The sequence below is a fragment of the Lobosporangium transversale genome (assembly GCF_002105155.1).
Source record: "Lobosporangium transversale strain NRRL 3116 chromosome Unknown BCR41scaffold_13, whole genome shotgun sequence".
Taxonomy (NCBI): Eukaryota; Fungi; Mortierellomycota; class Mortierellomycetes; order Mortierellales; family Mortierellaceae; genus Lobosporangium; species Lobosporangium transversale.
Window position 1 is genome coordinate 70,854 of NW_019028991.1, and position 16,478 is coordinate 87,331.

The following is a 16,478-nucleotide window of genomic DNA, read 5'->3' on the forward strand; positions in this document are numbered from 1 at the left end:
ATTCGGTAGGAGACCTAATAGGGGAGAGATCGGCTTCAGTGGGCAGTTGTGGCGATCTTCGAGGCGGAGTGAAGGGTGTGCCTGAAATCATTTGGTCGATATTTCCTTCGCTATACCAACCACCAAGATCGTTGTATGAGAGTAGGTTATTGATATCAAAAGGGAAAGACATTTTACTATCTGAAGATTGCGAATAAAGTAGGTTGACAATGAGGATGAGATCGAGAATGAGATTGAGAATGATGTTGCCCATTTCTCGCAAATTCTAATATTTCTAATTAAAAACGAAGATTGAATTGGTTTGGTGGCCATGCATCTAATTCATTCCTTCTATTCAAAAAATATATGCATTTTTGTCTTCGTACGTAAATTTTTATTTTTCAAATTTTTAATTCAAATTGAGTATTGTAAAATATATCCAGTTTATGACTTTTTGGCGAGGACTCTAGTCTAGTATTTTGTCAAAGGTTAATTCTGTCAATGGTGTTGTGTTATGCTTATTGTTTACTTTGTTAAATCCCTCGCCCTTTGTTGCTAGGCTCTTTTTTTTTGTGCTGAACAAGATTCTACAATATGAAGTCAAACACCAAAAAGTATACGTTCATTCAATGCTTCTTTTAATTGTGATGATGACTTGTATAAAATGAATAAAAAATAAATGTGATGTTACGGACGGTTACTATATACAAAAATAAAAAGTAAGAAAAGCGCTAGCATTCTTTTTCTTGGATTTAGTTTTAGCCATGGATCCACCAGCGTCCGTTAGTGCGCCAGTATTTCAAATAGAAGACTGCGAAACTGGATAATGTCATGGTCGTGCCTGAGAAAATAAAAACGTAGATATAGTTCGTATCGGGCTTGGTGATATCAAGCAACCAAGCAGACACGGGGCTTCCGATCAAATAACCAAAGCCAATACTTCCATACAACAGACCCGTAACAGTTGTGAGGCGATCAAGGCCGTAGATATCTGCAATAACAGAAGGGATGACACTGAAGTAGCCTCCACAGGTGAATCCATATACGACTGCAAAGATAGTGATAACCTTGACAGTTGTAGCCACGGGCCAGATACATAGGATGCTCAGACCACTCACAAGTGCGCAGATGAAGAGCATGTTGATACGACCCACCCGGTCGGTGATGAAACTGAGGGAAAGACGACCAACAAGGGAAGCCCCATTGAGAATACCAATCAACATGGCACCAGTTGCTGCTGTTTGGTGATGGAAGACCGCAAATGCTAAATTGTCAATTTAATATAATGGAATGAAATATTTAGTCTCATCGTGTCACTGTAAAATAATGCGCTCATCATGGTTTTCTTTAGACATGTAGATTGATGAAATAGCTTACTTGAAAGGAAGAAGAAAGGAATCATATATCCAAGCGATGTTAAAAAGTTGGCGAATGTGAGGGCAATGAAAGGCACTTCTTTGCAGATCGTAAAGTCCATAGGAGCCTTCTTGTTCTGTCCGTGTACTTTCTTAACCCTAGTCTTGAGCATCATACCAGAACCACCAATACCGATCAAGCAGAGCAAGCCTTGGATGCGAAGCGTCCAACGGACGCCCACACTAGCAATCAAATGCTCTGTCAGTGGTCCCAGGACAAGGCCTCCCAGACCCGATCCGCAAACCACAATGCCAATGGCGATCGAGCGGTATCTCTCAAACCAATGAGCTGGACACGAGATTGCAGGAAGATAGACCAGACTAGACCCGATACCGAGGACCACACCCTGACAGATATACAGAGCTGCAAGACTCTTCGCAAAACTGGCAGCAATCAAACCAGCTCCCATGAAAAAGGCCCCCAGGACTGCCGAGATTCTGTATCCAGCGCGATCCGCGAATCGACCACTAAATGCTCCAAGTAGATAAGTAAATGTCGTCGCCAAGGTTCCGATCATGGCAATGTTCTGAGAAGATGTGCCCTTCAAGAAAGGCATAATAGGTTCGGCAGCAGGAGAGGTATAGAACTCTTGATAGACTCCGAATGTGTGCTCAGTTCCGAAGACAATAAAATAGATGATGAAGGAACACACAACAATGACATAGCCATACCAGGACTTGTCCATCGGAGGCGAACCATCATCTACCTCTGGAAGGTCTGGGCCAATGAATGCCTCCAGGTTCCTCTCAGTTGCTGCTGATGATGGGATACCCATTTCTTCTTCGATAGGTGCTTCGGGATCACAATCTTTTTCGCTTTTCATTACTACCTGGATCGGAGTTTTTTTCTCGCTCAGAAACTGCAATTGAAGCAGACGATGGCGTCTCACTGAGGATGTTGCTGTCATGTTGGAGTGTAAAGATGAAGCAATCGAAGATCGTCTGTCAGCATTAGGCAATTGTGTGATTGCTAACATTGGGTCCGAGAATGCGAGGCGAAGGCTAGAGGCCGCTAGGTCATCCTGTTTGGCTTCCTGAGCATCAAGAGCACGACGCTGGTGTGGCCGCAGCTGCTCATTATCCAGAGAATCAAAGGAGCCACGATGTGTGGAATAATACAGTTTCTCTTTGTGCTGTTGCTGATATTGCTTTTCGTCGTCATCTGTCTGCATATTGTCGCCGTTGTTGGTGACTGCTATGGGTGTATGGAAAAACTCTTCCTCATCTGTCTCGGCCTTTACGGAGGGTGTGGCAACTGTGGCGGTGATCGCAGGGATGCTGGATGGCGCTGACATTTATTGCTTGCTATTGTTATGTCTGCCTTGCTTTTGGGTTTAGACTAATTGTGGGTGAAATAGAAAATCGGGGCACTAGTGTGTACGGATGTACAATAGTCTTCCAGGGTCCAGCAGCTCTTGTGTAATGTAGGTAAGACAACAAGAATACAAATCTCCAGCTAGATCCCAGCTTTCGAGTCTAACGGTTTGGTTGCGCCTGAGATCAATGAGCAGATAAAATATGAGCTGTGCAGTGCTTGGATTTCTGAGTATATGAAGGAGAGGAGAGATAATGAAAGAAAGAAAAAGGGATGAGTGCAGATCTTTTATATTGTAAGGATGAATGATTGATTATAGCAGCAAATATTGAACATTTGTTACCAGAAAAAAAAAAGTTGACTCAGCTCTTGACACCGAAAAGATGAAAAGAGCTAAAATATAACCCAGAATGTGGGAATTAGACGTGGTTGATGGGTGATGTGCATGCCCTGCTTGCATGTAAACAGGAGAAGAGTGCATGGGCGTATTTTTTGAAGTGTATTGAGTGGTGCAAACCATCAGTCCCCCCCCTTGAGATACGTCTCAGGGTATACACAAAAACTTTGTTTGTTTTGTGACAAATAAAGAGTTGTTGCAATCACTGCAGTATAAGGGAATCATACTTTTTCGCCCTTATGCCTATTGACTCTTTTTTTTTTTTTTTTTTTTTTTTTGAAAATTATCTTCCATATTCTAAACTGCTAGAAACTCTTAGTGTAATTTTTACATCGAAGCACCAATGTGTAAATATGTCGATCTAGTTGCTGATCCCATACACGTCCGAGAGATTGACTCATAGTTATTTTGAGGCGTACATATCCAGTTCATGTCATACGGACAATAGAGTTGCATGATTTTCCTAGGACAGTTATTATAACGGTTTTAATGAGCTCAATCTTTCGAAAGATTCTTATCTTACTAAGGTTTGAATCAATCAAGCAGTAAAGGCAGTAGCCGCATAGAACTATTTAGCACCTCTTTAACAATGTGAAACTTACTTCTTTACACTAGCACAGCTCCAACAGAAATGACAATATAAAACGTCAAAACAATCAACAATGAGATTTCTTTCGATGAATGATAGACACGATTGCAATGCAGGCATCCTATTTTTTTTTTTTTTTTTTTTTTTTTTTTTGCTGTTTCTTTTTCGGATCATTTTCAAGGTTTAAAAATGAAAAGATCTCCCCTTTACTTCAACCTTAAGCGCTTGATTGTTTCACCGATTGGAAATCTGATTTCTGCTCAATAAAAGTTAACTCAAACTATGTCGTCCTTAGTTAGTAAAAAATTACATTCCCCCCTTTTCATATTCCGTAGGCAAACCGACAAATACTGCATATGACCGCTGCATCATTAGGAAACACAAGGCATCTTACTGGATCAGGGAAATAGTAAAGTCAGGAAGAAGTCCTGATGAGAAACATTGCATTTTTTTTCCGACCAACGTTGTTGTCGAGCATTTCGTCTTTGATCATTACTGTCTATTATAGTAATTGAAGCGCGTCCTTAATATGAACATTGGGATGGTTCTGTGACTAGTTTGAAATTTTTAGGGTCTGCAACGAACAAAGAGCATGCAGGGGGACCTTCGAGATGCAGGAAATAAACATTCTCTAAATGCCACTCTTCCTCATTATTGAAAACTACTTGACTTGTTTTAGCTTGGATACGCAGGCAATGTACTGAAACGGTATGCTTTTTTAATGGAACTTACAATTCCAAAGAACACATGAAGGCTTATATCGTTGATATCCCTTTTCCCTTGGGCCAATCACAGAAGGTCTGACTACAATAAAAAATAAAAATAAAAAAAAATAAAAAAAAGTGGCCATGAGAAAGAGAACGGGCCTAGAAACATCTCTTTCACTCATTCGCAACTGTTCATCATTCATCATTACTGTTTCCAGGCTCGCTTACATGTTCATTCGTTCTCCGTTATACGCCACACTCATTACTACCAAGTAGCTCTTCTCTACTCTACTCTGCTCTAGTCTACTCCATCCTACTCTATTCCACTCTATCCTACTCTAATCCATTCTACTCTCTTTCGCTGTCTCCTTGTTCTGGCACTTCTTTTTCCGTCATTCATTACGAGGTATGAGTATACATATAAGCTTTACGAACTTGTATTAAACCAAGAACTTAATGGATCTAATGGAACACAAAAAAGAACACAGGACATATTTTCCCAAATCGAGCAAATGATAAAGTTTCTACGGTTTCATACCACGTGAGGATTTCTCATGTTGCCTTTACTGCTTTTCTTCAATTCTAACTGTTCAAACAGAATATAGGAGAGAACTCCTATTTTTGAACTTAGCGCTCCTGTCATACCCATGATTAATAAGTATCTTCCTTCTCTTTTTTTTCTTATAAAATCAATCTTGTTGTCTCCGGCAATTGTTTTAAAACATTTGCAGCACCCAACTTCTGTCTATGCATCCAGACACAATCAAGCTTATACCACCCTCAAGCAACAGTAAAATACAGGATATAGACCCCTTGCAAACCCCGGAACAAGATTGCAAAAAAAAAAAAGAAAAAAAGAGTTCAATTTGATTACAAACCATTCATTATCAGTTTACCTATTGTTATCTTCCTATCTGCACCAGCATAGGCTTCTCAGCCTCAGCCTCAGCCTCGGCTTCAACACCTGCTTTCCTCTTCTCAACAACAATCACATCTTCTTAAAGCACTTATACCCTTTATCCTGATATGCTTGAGAGCATGTCTGCATTATCTGAAGCCCAGGCTTTTGGTATCCCTTCTCCTTCAGGGAACGGAGCTTTTCTTAATAGTATCAATCTACCAAGACAAGCATCCCAGATAGAGGACGATATATCAATCCATAGCCATGTATCCAGTCTTAACGACCCGAGAGCAACCAATACAGTTGTCAAAGATATTACTTTTTGGGGCGGACTCAGTCTCTTAATCTGTAATACAACAGGTCCTGGTGCTACCAGTTTGCCACTAGTGGCGCAAAATGCTGGATGGGTGCCCACTCTCATTGGTTTCCTGCTTGTCGGGCTGCTAAGCTACCTTAGCTGCATGTTCATTTGTGAAGCCATGGCTGAAGTCCCAGGAAATGATCATTTTCAAGCCAATGTAAGTTTTTTTACGCATAAGTTTATTCAGACATTTTTTTGTGTGAATCCTCCGTCTATTACAAAATACATATCACTCATATGACAAGTGCCATTAAAAGAGATTGGAATGAATCTGGCTCCAAGTAGCTGGCGCTGACTCTGGAGCCTTGAGACTCGAGGATCTTATCCTTTATTGGCATACCTTGCCTTTTACGGCGAAGAGGGAGTGGGCCTAGGCAAGTGACGTGGTATGGAGGGTTAAAGTTCTTTGATATTATGGTATAAATTGATCTACTACCCTCTTCCTCAACTTCCTCGTCTATGGTCTTTATGTCATCCTCCATGACTCTTTCCGAGTCCCAGTCAACAATAGTAAAAGCCATTCCATCACTTTCTGGGGGACGTGGTGTTATTTGATTCATCGGTATGCTTGAAAATGTTTAAAGGCCTAGGACTCAATGGGTGGGATGTGTAGAATGGGAGAACGGGGAATCCTACGTAATGTTGAAGCACGAATCGGTTTCACTTGGCCAATAAGGAGTGTTTCATAACCATTATTTTGTAGATCGCGAAAAAGCTGGAATACCATTGTTCCGGAATCAGTCAAAGATAGCATTTTTACTGACAGTAACTCCTCATTTCATTATTTTTCATTATTACGCATGTATAATGTAGGTCGAATTCTCAAACCTAGTATTCGCATTCTTTGGCAGAAAGTATCAGATTATTGTCCAGCTTATCTGCTTCTTTGCTATGCAGACAACTATTATTGCATCGATTGCCATTTGCGCTCAAGTATTCGATAATCTTTTAATATGTCTGTTTCGCAAGACTTGTGGCGTACAGATATATCCAAGCATAACACTGATCTGCGCCACGGAGCAATTACCATCCGCCAGTCCTTTTTCTGGTGTAATGATTATAAGCACTGGGGCTTTGGTGGCATTCGTCTTGGTTATCCCTCTTTGCCTTATGAACTTGAGTGAGAACATCTGGTTGCAAGCCGGTTCCTGCATTTTGATTTTACTGATATTTATCCAATGGTTTGTGACTTTTTTCCAGCATGGATTAGTGCTGGCACGCGTTCCAGCAATAGGCTCAGACATATCTCAGACATTTGGATCGATTTTATTCAACTATGCGTTTGTGGCGTGCGTACCGTCGTTAGCCAACGCCAAAAAGGCAAATGTTTCGTTGCATAAAACTATTGGCACCAACGTGTCGCTCATGACCACTATATTCATACTTGTGTCTATTCTTGGAGCCATGGCATTTGAGATCCCTACTAATTCAACCCTGGTTCAAGCCATTACCTCGTCGCCCGATGTTTCTTTACTTTCACGAATTGCTGGCTTTACTTTCCCGGTCGCTGCTCTGATCACCTCTATTCCTGTTAATATGATTGTACTGCGATATAACTTGATTCAGTCGAGGGCTTGCAGTAACAGATGGGCTAAGATCTTAGCCGGATGCATACCCTGGCTTTTTGCTATTCCTGGGATGACTGGTTCACTCCTTATGACAATTGTTGATTGGAGTTCGCTTTTTTTTGTCTCCACAGCAAACTTTGTGATTCCATTTATACTCTTCATTCATTGTAAAAGACTGAAGAAGAGAAAGCATAAGCTTGCAGTGGTCGATGAAGAAAAGGAAGCCGAGGCTAGCAAGGGCTCGGCAACAACAGCTATTACTGATTTGACTATGTCGCCAGAGGAGAAGGAGCTTACAATCTGGGGACGACTGACACTGTGGTGCGAGCGCCGTACATCTAGAACATCGGTGCCGGAGAAGTTTGGTCAATGCCCTAGCCTTGATTCGCTTGGGGCAACTAAAGAAAAACACGACGCTACTAAAATTGCTATCACTGGAGGAGATCCAGAGACAAAGGGTGATGGGGCTACTATAGTGTCTTCTCCAACTCAACCCCGGGACTCTCGGGCTTGTACTAATGAGATTGAGGAAATCCTGCCTCCATTCCTGAGTGGGAACAATTATATGATCCCTGGACTTTCCAGGATTCAATCTAAATTGGTATTGGATGATTGTCTTTTGAGGCCAACCGGCTCAGATTTATCGCTGCAATGGCCTCGACCTGCTGAGGTATCTTCCCAAGAGAGTGTTAGAAGCGAAGGGGCACTGAGCAAGGTGGTAGACATGGAGGATGAATTGCCTCAACATCATGGAGATCTTAAAAGTCAATTGAAGATGCGTGCTGTCCCTCGGTGGATCCCTGGCTCAGGGGTTGCTGTTGCATGGGTTGCCTTGTTTATCATGCACGTTGGCATTATCATGACAATCATGTGTGTATTATTCATATTGAATCTCCCAATTATTTGACAGTTTTATTATTTCCTTTACTAACTGTGTTTTTTTTTATAGTGTCAAGATTGTGCAGTTATAAGGGAGCTATTTTGAAGTAAAAAAGCTTAAAAAGTTTAAGTTTAATATAAAAAAAAAAGGACCATGCATGAACCATTGCACACCAATCAGAATTTTTTAAAAAATGAGGCAGTCTTTTTTCTTTATGGTGAGGCAAATAGGTATATTTGAAACTATATAATAATCAGCTTTCAAAAGAGAAATGAAAGAAAAAATGAAATGAAGCAAAGTAAGGAAAACAAGACAACGTAACTTTTTTTAAGGTAAAAGGAGGGGGTATAATCTATGTCATTCATAGATGCTTGAGGGCAACTAGTAAATGGAATGAAGATAAAGATGAAGAGGGAAAGGAAAAGAAAAGTATAATAACTATGATGTCTGTAAGAAATGATGAAAATGGAGTGAAGATGAAAAAGTTTAAGAAAATAAAAAAAAATAAAAAAAAAAAAAATCACTTTTTACGTTGAGAAAGAGCAGGCTGCGACATCCGTCGGCGCTTCTTCAGCCCATCCTCCTCATCGCCATACTCGAATTGATGGGTATGGATTGATAATGACGATATTGGGTAACTCTGCGTATAATCTACAGGAAAATCCAGACCCATGCCAATCAAGGCTCCTGCCTCATGTGTTGTTGCTGCTGCTGCTATTCCAGCAGACCCATAAATACCATTACTGGTCAAGAGATCGCCTGCAGCAGAAACTGTTGCTGCGGTTGTTGAAGTTGCTGTTACCGCTACTGCAGCTGCAGCTGCAGTAGCACTGATAGAAGACCTAGCATTGACTACGAGGCTAGAGACAGAATTCACATTGCTGTCGCTGTGGCTACGAGCCTTTGCCAAATCAATTTCTCTCCTCAAAGACGTCGAGATCTTCTTGCCCATTCGGTTCATCACTTCATCCAGAGGCTTTGCACGATAGGAGCTAACTTCATAGTGGATCTCTGTCCCGTTGATCATCTTGATCTGTCCAATAGTTCCAACCTCTCGACAGATCGAGTCCATAGGCGAGAGATTGATGTGTCGCGTCACAGCATCCCGACGCGACAGATTGGACTTGCATCCAACACAGTTCCACAGGAGCTTTTCATGAATCGATTCCATATGGCGAGCTAAGACTGCTGGCCCCGCGAAGCATTGTCCACATTTTGAACATTGATGCGTGGGTGAGGAAGTAGAGACTGGAGTTGAAGTGGAGGCGGCAGTAATAGAGTTTGAATTGGAGGTAGACATCGGGTTAGGTGATGAAAGCCTATTGCTATTGCTATTGCTATTGCTATTGTTAATGTTACTATTGTTACTATTATTATTATTGTTCGTAGTTGATTCCCGAAGTGTCGACATTCGTCGTTGAGAAACATTTGAGGACGTAGAAGAGGTGGAAGACTTGCGCGAGCGGATGATGAAGTTAGAAAAGTCATTTTCGAGTCTACGGATACGACGTTCTGGAACATATCCTTCAGTTGGAGTACATGCAGAGCTGTTGTTGGTATTGAATGAAGGAGAGTTGGGACGGGATGAATTGCAGGGGGAGACGCCTCCCCATATTCCACCACTATTGCCTCCATGTTCAGTATTCGAATACGAAAGTGAAGGAGACATGGATGCAAATGAAGGGGTTGAGGAGCCTGATGTAAGGCAAGATTCAACTGGGGACCAGGGATAAGCGTGCACTTGAGCTTGAGACTGAAGTTGTGCTTGAGCTTGAGCAGAACCCATGCTGGGGGGAAGCTGATGAATGTTGTTAACGCTCCCTACTGAAGGGGTAGAAGCATTATCAGTCGTATTGTTGGATGAGTTCGGTTGTTGTGGGTATATGGATGCAAAACCTGGCTCGAATGATGTCATTATCTGAAGCTGTTGCTGGTGGGGCCCAGTTTGCTTGACAGGCTGGGTTTGGCATTGCTTGGTGCTTCCTTCCTGGAGTGCAGCGTTATCGCTACCACAAATACTGCTGCTTTTAGAATGCATACCGCTCTTAGTAATGGAGTTGGCAGTATCAACAGTAGGTGCAGTGTTCTGTGTCTGCATGTTGGTATCATTGGTCCATGTGATACCTGAGGGTGTTGTCGGCGTTGTTGTTATCGCTGGTTGGCTGGGTTTAATGGGAGCAACGATTAAATGAGCTTCAGTGGACTGTGCGGCGGACGAGACTGCAGTGACGCCAATGTTCCATGAGGCAAATTGAGAGTAATCACTCGAATGGTTATTGTTGCGCGCAATCCCCTGAAACCCATTGGATGAAAAAGTCACATATGACGGCGTGGGGTTATTATTCATGTAGTTTTCATTTGTTTTGAGAGCAGTGCCCGTCTGCTGCTGTTGCTGCTGCAGGAGGTGTTGTTGTTGTCCGTTTTGTTGATTTTCCTGATGGTCGGGCTGGACTAGCAGATAGTGTTGGTTTGTCATCATACAGCCCATGACAGAGGATGAAGCTGATGATCCTGTAGCTGCTGCAATCATTGCAGGAGTGCGCTCAAGGGCTTCTATGGGCGCGAATATGGGCAGAGAAGATGTGGGCGAGGAGGAGGAAGAGGAGGAGGAGGAATAGGGTGAAGACGTGAAGAGTAAAGACGAGTTACTATTGTTGCCGATATTGTTGCTGATTGTGTAGTTATCCACTGACGACGTTGAGTATTGATGGATCACTAGATTATTGTTGTAGTTGTTCTCACTATGGCTAATTGGACTGCTACTATTACTGCCTCTTATTGAGCTGTTGGTATAATTGGAATGATTTGGAATATTTACATTCCTGTTGTTTTTTGGAGTTGTTGTTATTGCTGTCGTTGCTGGTGTGATAGCCGCAGTAGTGAGCTCTTCAAATGACATGGATATGGATTCCAACCCATTCGGTCCACGAGGAACCGAGACAAGAGACGATTTCTTCGCGTTTCCAATAACGCTGTGTTGTTCTACGCCGTCGTTCGGAGTTGGAAATTGGAATGAGAGGCCATTTGAAAAATAGTTTACATCGGTGGTTGTACCTGGATGAATAGCCTCACAGGCATTCGAAACCATAGGATGATGCTGGTGCTGGTAGTTACCATCATTAAAAGCTCCATGGCCCAGGCTATAGCCCGGTTGGTATTTGGCAAACTCTTCATTGTCAAACCCCATCCCTACAGCCTGCATTGAAACGATAGGCTGGCGCGTGTAGTGAGACATGGATGGCTGACTCTCTTTTTTACAATTGTAACCTTATAAAATAAATTGGTAAAGCTTGTTTAAGAACAAAAATCTTGGTAATAGGGGTTTTTTAAGAGGTGAGGATAGTGATGAAGGACGATCGTGCGCTTTTTTTTTTTTTTTTTTTTTTTTTTCCTTCTTCCTTTTAAGGTTTCTGAGAACAAAATGACAGCAATGTTTGTAGAAGCGTTCGGAGTATAAGAGAAGAGGGTGGAAAGAAAAAAGAGGTGAGAGGATCAATGGATCAATGACGCTACTGGTTGCTGAGTGAAGAACAAGGAGCGAGGGATAAAAGGGTTCAAGGAGACGAAGGAGATAGAAATGAGGAGGAAGAGGAGAAGAGAAAGAAAGTGAAAAGAGAAATAGTAAAAAAAAAAAAGAACAACCTTTTATCAAGTCGGAAAAAAAAATTGTGCCCTGTGTGGGACGAAGCTATGGGTAGATCATAGGGAAAATAGAAGGGGGGAGAAAGGAAGAGCAAGGGAAGCAAGAGAAAAGGGTAAAGATGAAGAGGTAAAAGGAAAAGAGAGAAATGAATTGAATTGAGGGATATGGATGGGTCAGGTCAGGTCAGGTCAGGTCAGGTCAGGTCAGAGCAACTTTACCCATGCTATGGGTCAAAAGAAGAAAAAAAATTTCTAATATCGAGAGCATCGAAGGCTCGCGCTCTTTAGTTTTCCGGTGTTCCATTCTATTGCTATTCAATCACTCTTGGGCTGCATATGACAGGCAAGACAACAGAGAGGCGGAAAATGAATGGACTAATCTATCTCTTTTCTTTTTTTTTTTCATGACACATTCACACACAAACACATAAACACCCCCCATCCCAACTTGCCTTGCATGTTGGTCTGTACTTCATCCGGATCATATTAGATGGAAAAGCATTCCATATACTCTTTTTAAATTAGGGTCCTCGTAGTACCTCAAGCAATTGAATCAGTAATCAACATTGGAATAATGAACATATTGATGTTTTTTACACCTATTTGCTCCTACAATTAGACATGGTTTCTGTTCTCAGGACAATAAAAAAGGTTACTGGACGTATTCAATGACTTCTTTTATCAGCCAATCATCCTGTTTTTTCTTTTTTTGCGATGCTCATCTAATCGCTTCTTTCTTTGTGGTGTTGTTTCCTTATGGCTTTTTAATGGGCCCCTTACAAGCATTAAGAGCATTTATTTATTATTTTTTTTCTTTTTCTTTCTTTTTTTTGCTTTTCATTCCTTCTTCTTCTTCTTCATTTCTTTCAACCACATTTCCATTTCTGACGTCAAGCGAAGCTCATTAATTGTTCCTGTCTCGCGTGACTAAGGAACAAAGATGAATGGATCGCCTCCCGTCTGGCGATCAGAAATTAAGACCGTTTCAGATCGACAAACCTTCTGTTCGTTACGTTCGCAGTTTAGTCCGTTCAGATTACCCATTATTCGGCTCATTGAGGTATCCTGGAAGTAGATCAAATTCTTGTCCCTGAAAAAAAAAAAAAAAAAAAAAAAAAAGACATAGATGCCTCTCCATTGTTAAGGTTATGTTCAGCGCGTCTGGGCCAAAAGATGTTACTTAATTTTTTTTTTTTTACTAATTACTCTGCGCATCAACCACAGGAGTAAGGAGATGTGAAACTTTTCACTGTTGAAGTCAGTCAAAAAAAAAAAAAAAAAAAAAAAGTCTAGCACGATCGAAATCTCGTGAAGTATTTTTCCTCGATTTTATATATATTGCAACGTGGGCATTCTTTACTCCTGTCAATTTAAAAACGGTGTGGTTACACAAAGTTACAATGTTTATTTGTGCTGTTCCTCTCTTTTTACTGTTCCCCTCCCTTTTTTCCTCTTTTCGTCTCCTTTTTCCAGGGTTTATTTTCCATACACACTGCACTGCATGTTAAACACATTGCATCCAGTGAACACATTTGCACAACAACTGCACAGGCGACAAACATTCAGCATTCAATTGTACAAATGGGAAAAATGACTGGTTTTCTTAATTGTGCATTGCACTGCAGACTAATAAAAAAAAAAAAAAAAAGAGTTGCTTCCTGTATGAAATGAAAATCGCCTATCCATCCGAGTTTATACATTCACTGTCACACTTATACTCGCCCAAACACACGTCTACACATACTTCTCTTTCCAACATTAAAGTTGTACATCTAAACTAGTAACAGGTTGCAACATTCATTCTATTGTGTGCCAAAATTCATTCTATCGTGTGCCGCCTTCGATAGAACTGAAGGACTTTTTTTCTTTTTAGAAAGTCAAGTGTGTAAAACAAAATAACTGTGGCATCTTTTTTTTTTTTAATCTCACATTCAGAGAGTGTGGGAGACAAAAATAAAAAAATAAAAAAATAAAAAAATAAAAAAATAAAAAAAATCTTGGCATTATATGTCTACGTTCCTCTTCTGATTATCACCCTTTCTGCGATCAATAAAGCTTCGAGATGTTAGACTCTTTATTTTCCCTTTACATAAAACAGTAAAGAGATAAACATGTGCTGGTTCATTAACCTCGATCTTTATAATTTTTGAATAACGAATATATTGACAGTCAATCTATTTGTTTATTGTGCATGGGTAAACTATAAAAGAGTAAAATCAGCCAATCAATCATGGACGCATACATTGGACTGTAGCCAAATGAACTGGATCCGATATATTACGAGCCATTAACAGTTCATGTACATAGAAAAGCCTAGCCTCAAGAGTTCCACAAGGTTTTTTGTGGAATGTGAAGAGAGTAAGGTATTATATATATATATATATACATGCGCTTTAGGGATCATAGAAAGGTGTATAAAAAATATATGTATTGAATAATATAATATAATTATATATATATAATATGTGTGTGTATACATCAATGAAAATACGCGTGTGCGTACTCATTTAACTTCCTTCTCATCCGAGCTTGATTTCCATTTATGCTAGGGCCACCCTTTTAGAGTTTTATTTTATCTCCATGCATCACATACATGAACTGCACACTTACAATGTGAACATGTGGAGATTGTGTCTCTACGTCGTGATTAGACCAAAAAAAAAAAAAAAAAAAAAAATGCAGGAGGCATTGTAAGACGTCAATTCCGAATATGCTTCTAGACTTTGTATTTTTTTTTTTTTTTTTTTTTTTTTTTAGTTTCACGCGAACCGAACGCGCCTTCTTTGTATCCAGGCATATACTTAAAACAAAGCTAGTTTTGAAAAATGAGGAAGAAAGCTAACTAAAGTATGATCAACAAAGCGGTAGAGGAATAGATGGACTTTAAGCTGTTGATTCCGATGGACATAATAATATCCGCTCGTTAAAGTGGTGGCACACCTGAGCAGTATGATCATCAAATATAACAAACAGTTGATGAAGTGCTCCAAAAAAAAAAAAAAAAAAAAAAAAAAGGTCCATTTGAAGAAGCCTATGGTTACACCTAGACTGAATATGGCTGATGAATGTGAGAGTGAGAACTAGATAAACATATTTTTCTAAAATACTCATCTGTAAAAAACAGACTCCTTGATATCTCTTTTTTTCATCATTTTTTTTCTTTGTTTTGATGTCAATTTCCATGTTAGGGGGTACATACAAAGTAGAGCAGAATGATATCTATCTTTTTTTTTTTTTTTTTTTTTTTTTCCTTCATTCACCCCTTACACTGCACTGGCGGAGCACGGAATGATACAAAAGAAGATCCAGTCTGTATTGGCGCTTTTTTTTTTTTTTTTTTTTTTGTTGCACCCCTTGGTCTGGTCTGCATTGTTTTGTATCAATTGATTATGCGCACAGATTTTATATTTTTCAGAGAAATTCCTAAAAAGTACAAATGAATCAATTGATGATCATTGAGCATCGCTCAATTTGTATATAAAAAAAAAATTCTCCGCCTCCATCTCAATTCAATCTCGCTCAATAGATATCAGGAAATAGGGAAAGAACAAAGCCAGTACGGACAAGGAAGGCATATAATGTGCTATGTGCTTCTGAATGATGCCAACCACAATGACATGTAGAGTATTGAGGGCTATGATTTGAATGAGAGACATATATACACTTTCCTATATTTGCACATGTTTTATGTATGAGTAGTAAAACTAGTAAACAGCTGTATAACCTAGTGCTTTTCAGCTAATTGGTTCCAGGTTCCTCTTTCCTTCCTCTAACCTAGTGGGTGATCAAGCATAATCAAGCGCGCATCTTGGAATATCCAAAAGAAAAAGAAGTTTTATAGTTTTCAAAAGTTAAGTAATGATGGTTGGTACTCTTTGCTCCAAAAAAACCCAATGTATTATTACTTGATAAAAAAAAAAATGGAGACAGATTCAGTTTGTAGTGAATAAGTTTTCTCAATAAAATATATTCAGAGAAGATCGATGCTTGAACAAAAAAACTATTCTTTGTATTGAACAACGGAGATTGATCTCTTTACGCGTCATAAGGTCATCCACTTTGTTATCACTGAGTATCTTCTTTATACCAACTCTTTTGCCGATTTTTGTCACTAGATGACTAGACATATGTTTTGTAAAAAGGGGAAAAACTGTTTCGGCAAACTTGTTCTGTATTTTGTAGGACATAATAGCATCATAAAATCACGCGTTTTTTTTTTTTTTTTTTTTTTTTTTTTCTTTTACCAGCATAGCTTCCCTTTACCTAGAGTTCTGTGTAATTGTGCTCCACACCTTTGGACGTTTTTTTTTTTTTTTTTTTTTTTTTTCATTCTGTACCATATTTGTTTTGGATCATCTGTGGGCAAGAAGAAAAAGTAGGAAGAGATTACAAACATGCAAAATATCGTCATCTGTGGATGAATTGTTTTTATTGTTTTGCCCACAAAAAAGGAACTTTCTCGATTTTAATACACATTACACACAAACGCTATGCATTCTTTGTACAGCTTGGTATGCCGACACAAGTCGATCAAGAAACACATTTGTATACACAACACACATAAATTTACACACACACACATAAAAAAAAGGCAGGGGTAGGATGAACAAGATGGATAGGGCAGCGTGAGGCGTCGGAGGAAAGAATGTACATTTTTTTTTTTTTTTTTTTTTTTCTTGGGCGTGTATTGCATTGCATATCCCTTACCATCATTTTTTGACAGG

The 16,478-nt window shown here is 39.8% G+C and overlaps 3 protein-coding genes across 3 annotated transcripts; 1 reads left to right on the forward strand and 2 right to left on the reverse strand.

Moving 5' to 3' along the window:
• Window positions 1-737: 737 nt before the first annotated feature.
• Window positions 738-2,218, reverse strand: BCR41DRAFT_303914 (major facilitator superfamily domain-containing protein; the record flags this gene model as incomplete). The annotated part of the gene is made up of 2 exons (XM_022020737.1): window positions 738-1,243; window positions 1,357-2,218. The coding sequence occupies 2 exons, from the start codon at window positions 2,216-2,218 to the stop codon at window positions 738-740; spliced, it is 1,368 nt and encodes a 455-aa protein (XP_021882495.1).
• Window positions 2,219-5,054: 2,836 nt separating this feature from the next.
• Window positions 5,055-8,168, forward strand: BCR41DRAFT_32459 (hypothetical protein). The gene is made up of 2 exons (XM_022021552.1): window positions 5,055-5,821; window positions 6,478-8,168. The coding sequence occupies exons 1-2, from the start codon at window positions 5,429-5,431 to the stop codon at window positions 8,137-8,139; spliced, it is 2,055 nt and encodes a 684-aa protein (XP_021882496.1). The 5' UTR covers window positions 5,055-5,428; the 3' UTR covers window positions 8,140-8,168.
• Window positions 8,169-8,631: 463 nt separating this feature from the next.
• On the reverse strand, window positions 8,632-11,502 carry BCR41DRAFT_351040 (hypothetical protein; the record flags this gene model as incomplete). The annotated part of the gene is made up of 1 exon (XM_022023725.1): window positions 8,632-11,502. The coding sequence occupies exon 1, from the start codon at window positions 11,345-11,347 to the stop codon at window positions 8,633-8,635; it is 2,715 nt and encodes a 904-aa protein (XP_021882497.1). The 5' UTR covers window positions 11,348-11,502.
• Window positions 11,503-16,478: the final 4,976 nt, after the last annotated feature.

Coding starts and splice junctions, on each gene's coding strand:
- BCR41DRAFT_32459 (XM_022021552.1), top strand. CDS start 5,429: ATGCTTGAGAGCATGTCTGCATTATCTGAAGCCCAGGCTTTTGGTATC. Junction 5,822..6,477: donor ATGATCATTTTCAAGCCAAT/GTAAGTTTTTTT, acceptor TGTATAATGTAG/GTCGAATTCTCAAACCTAGT.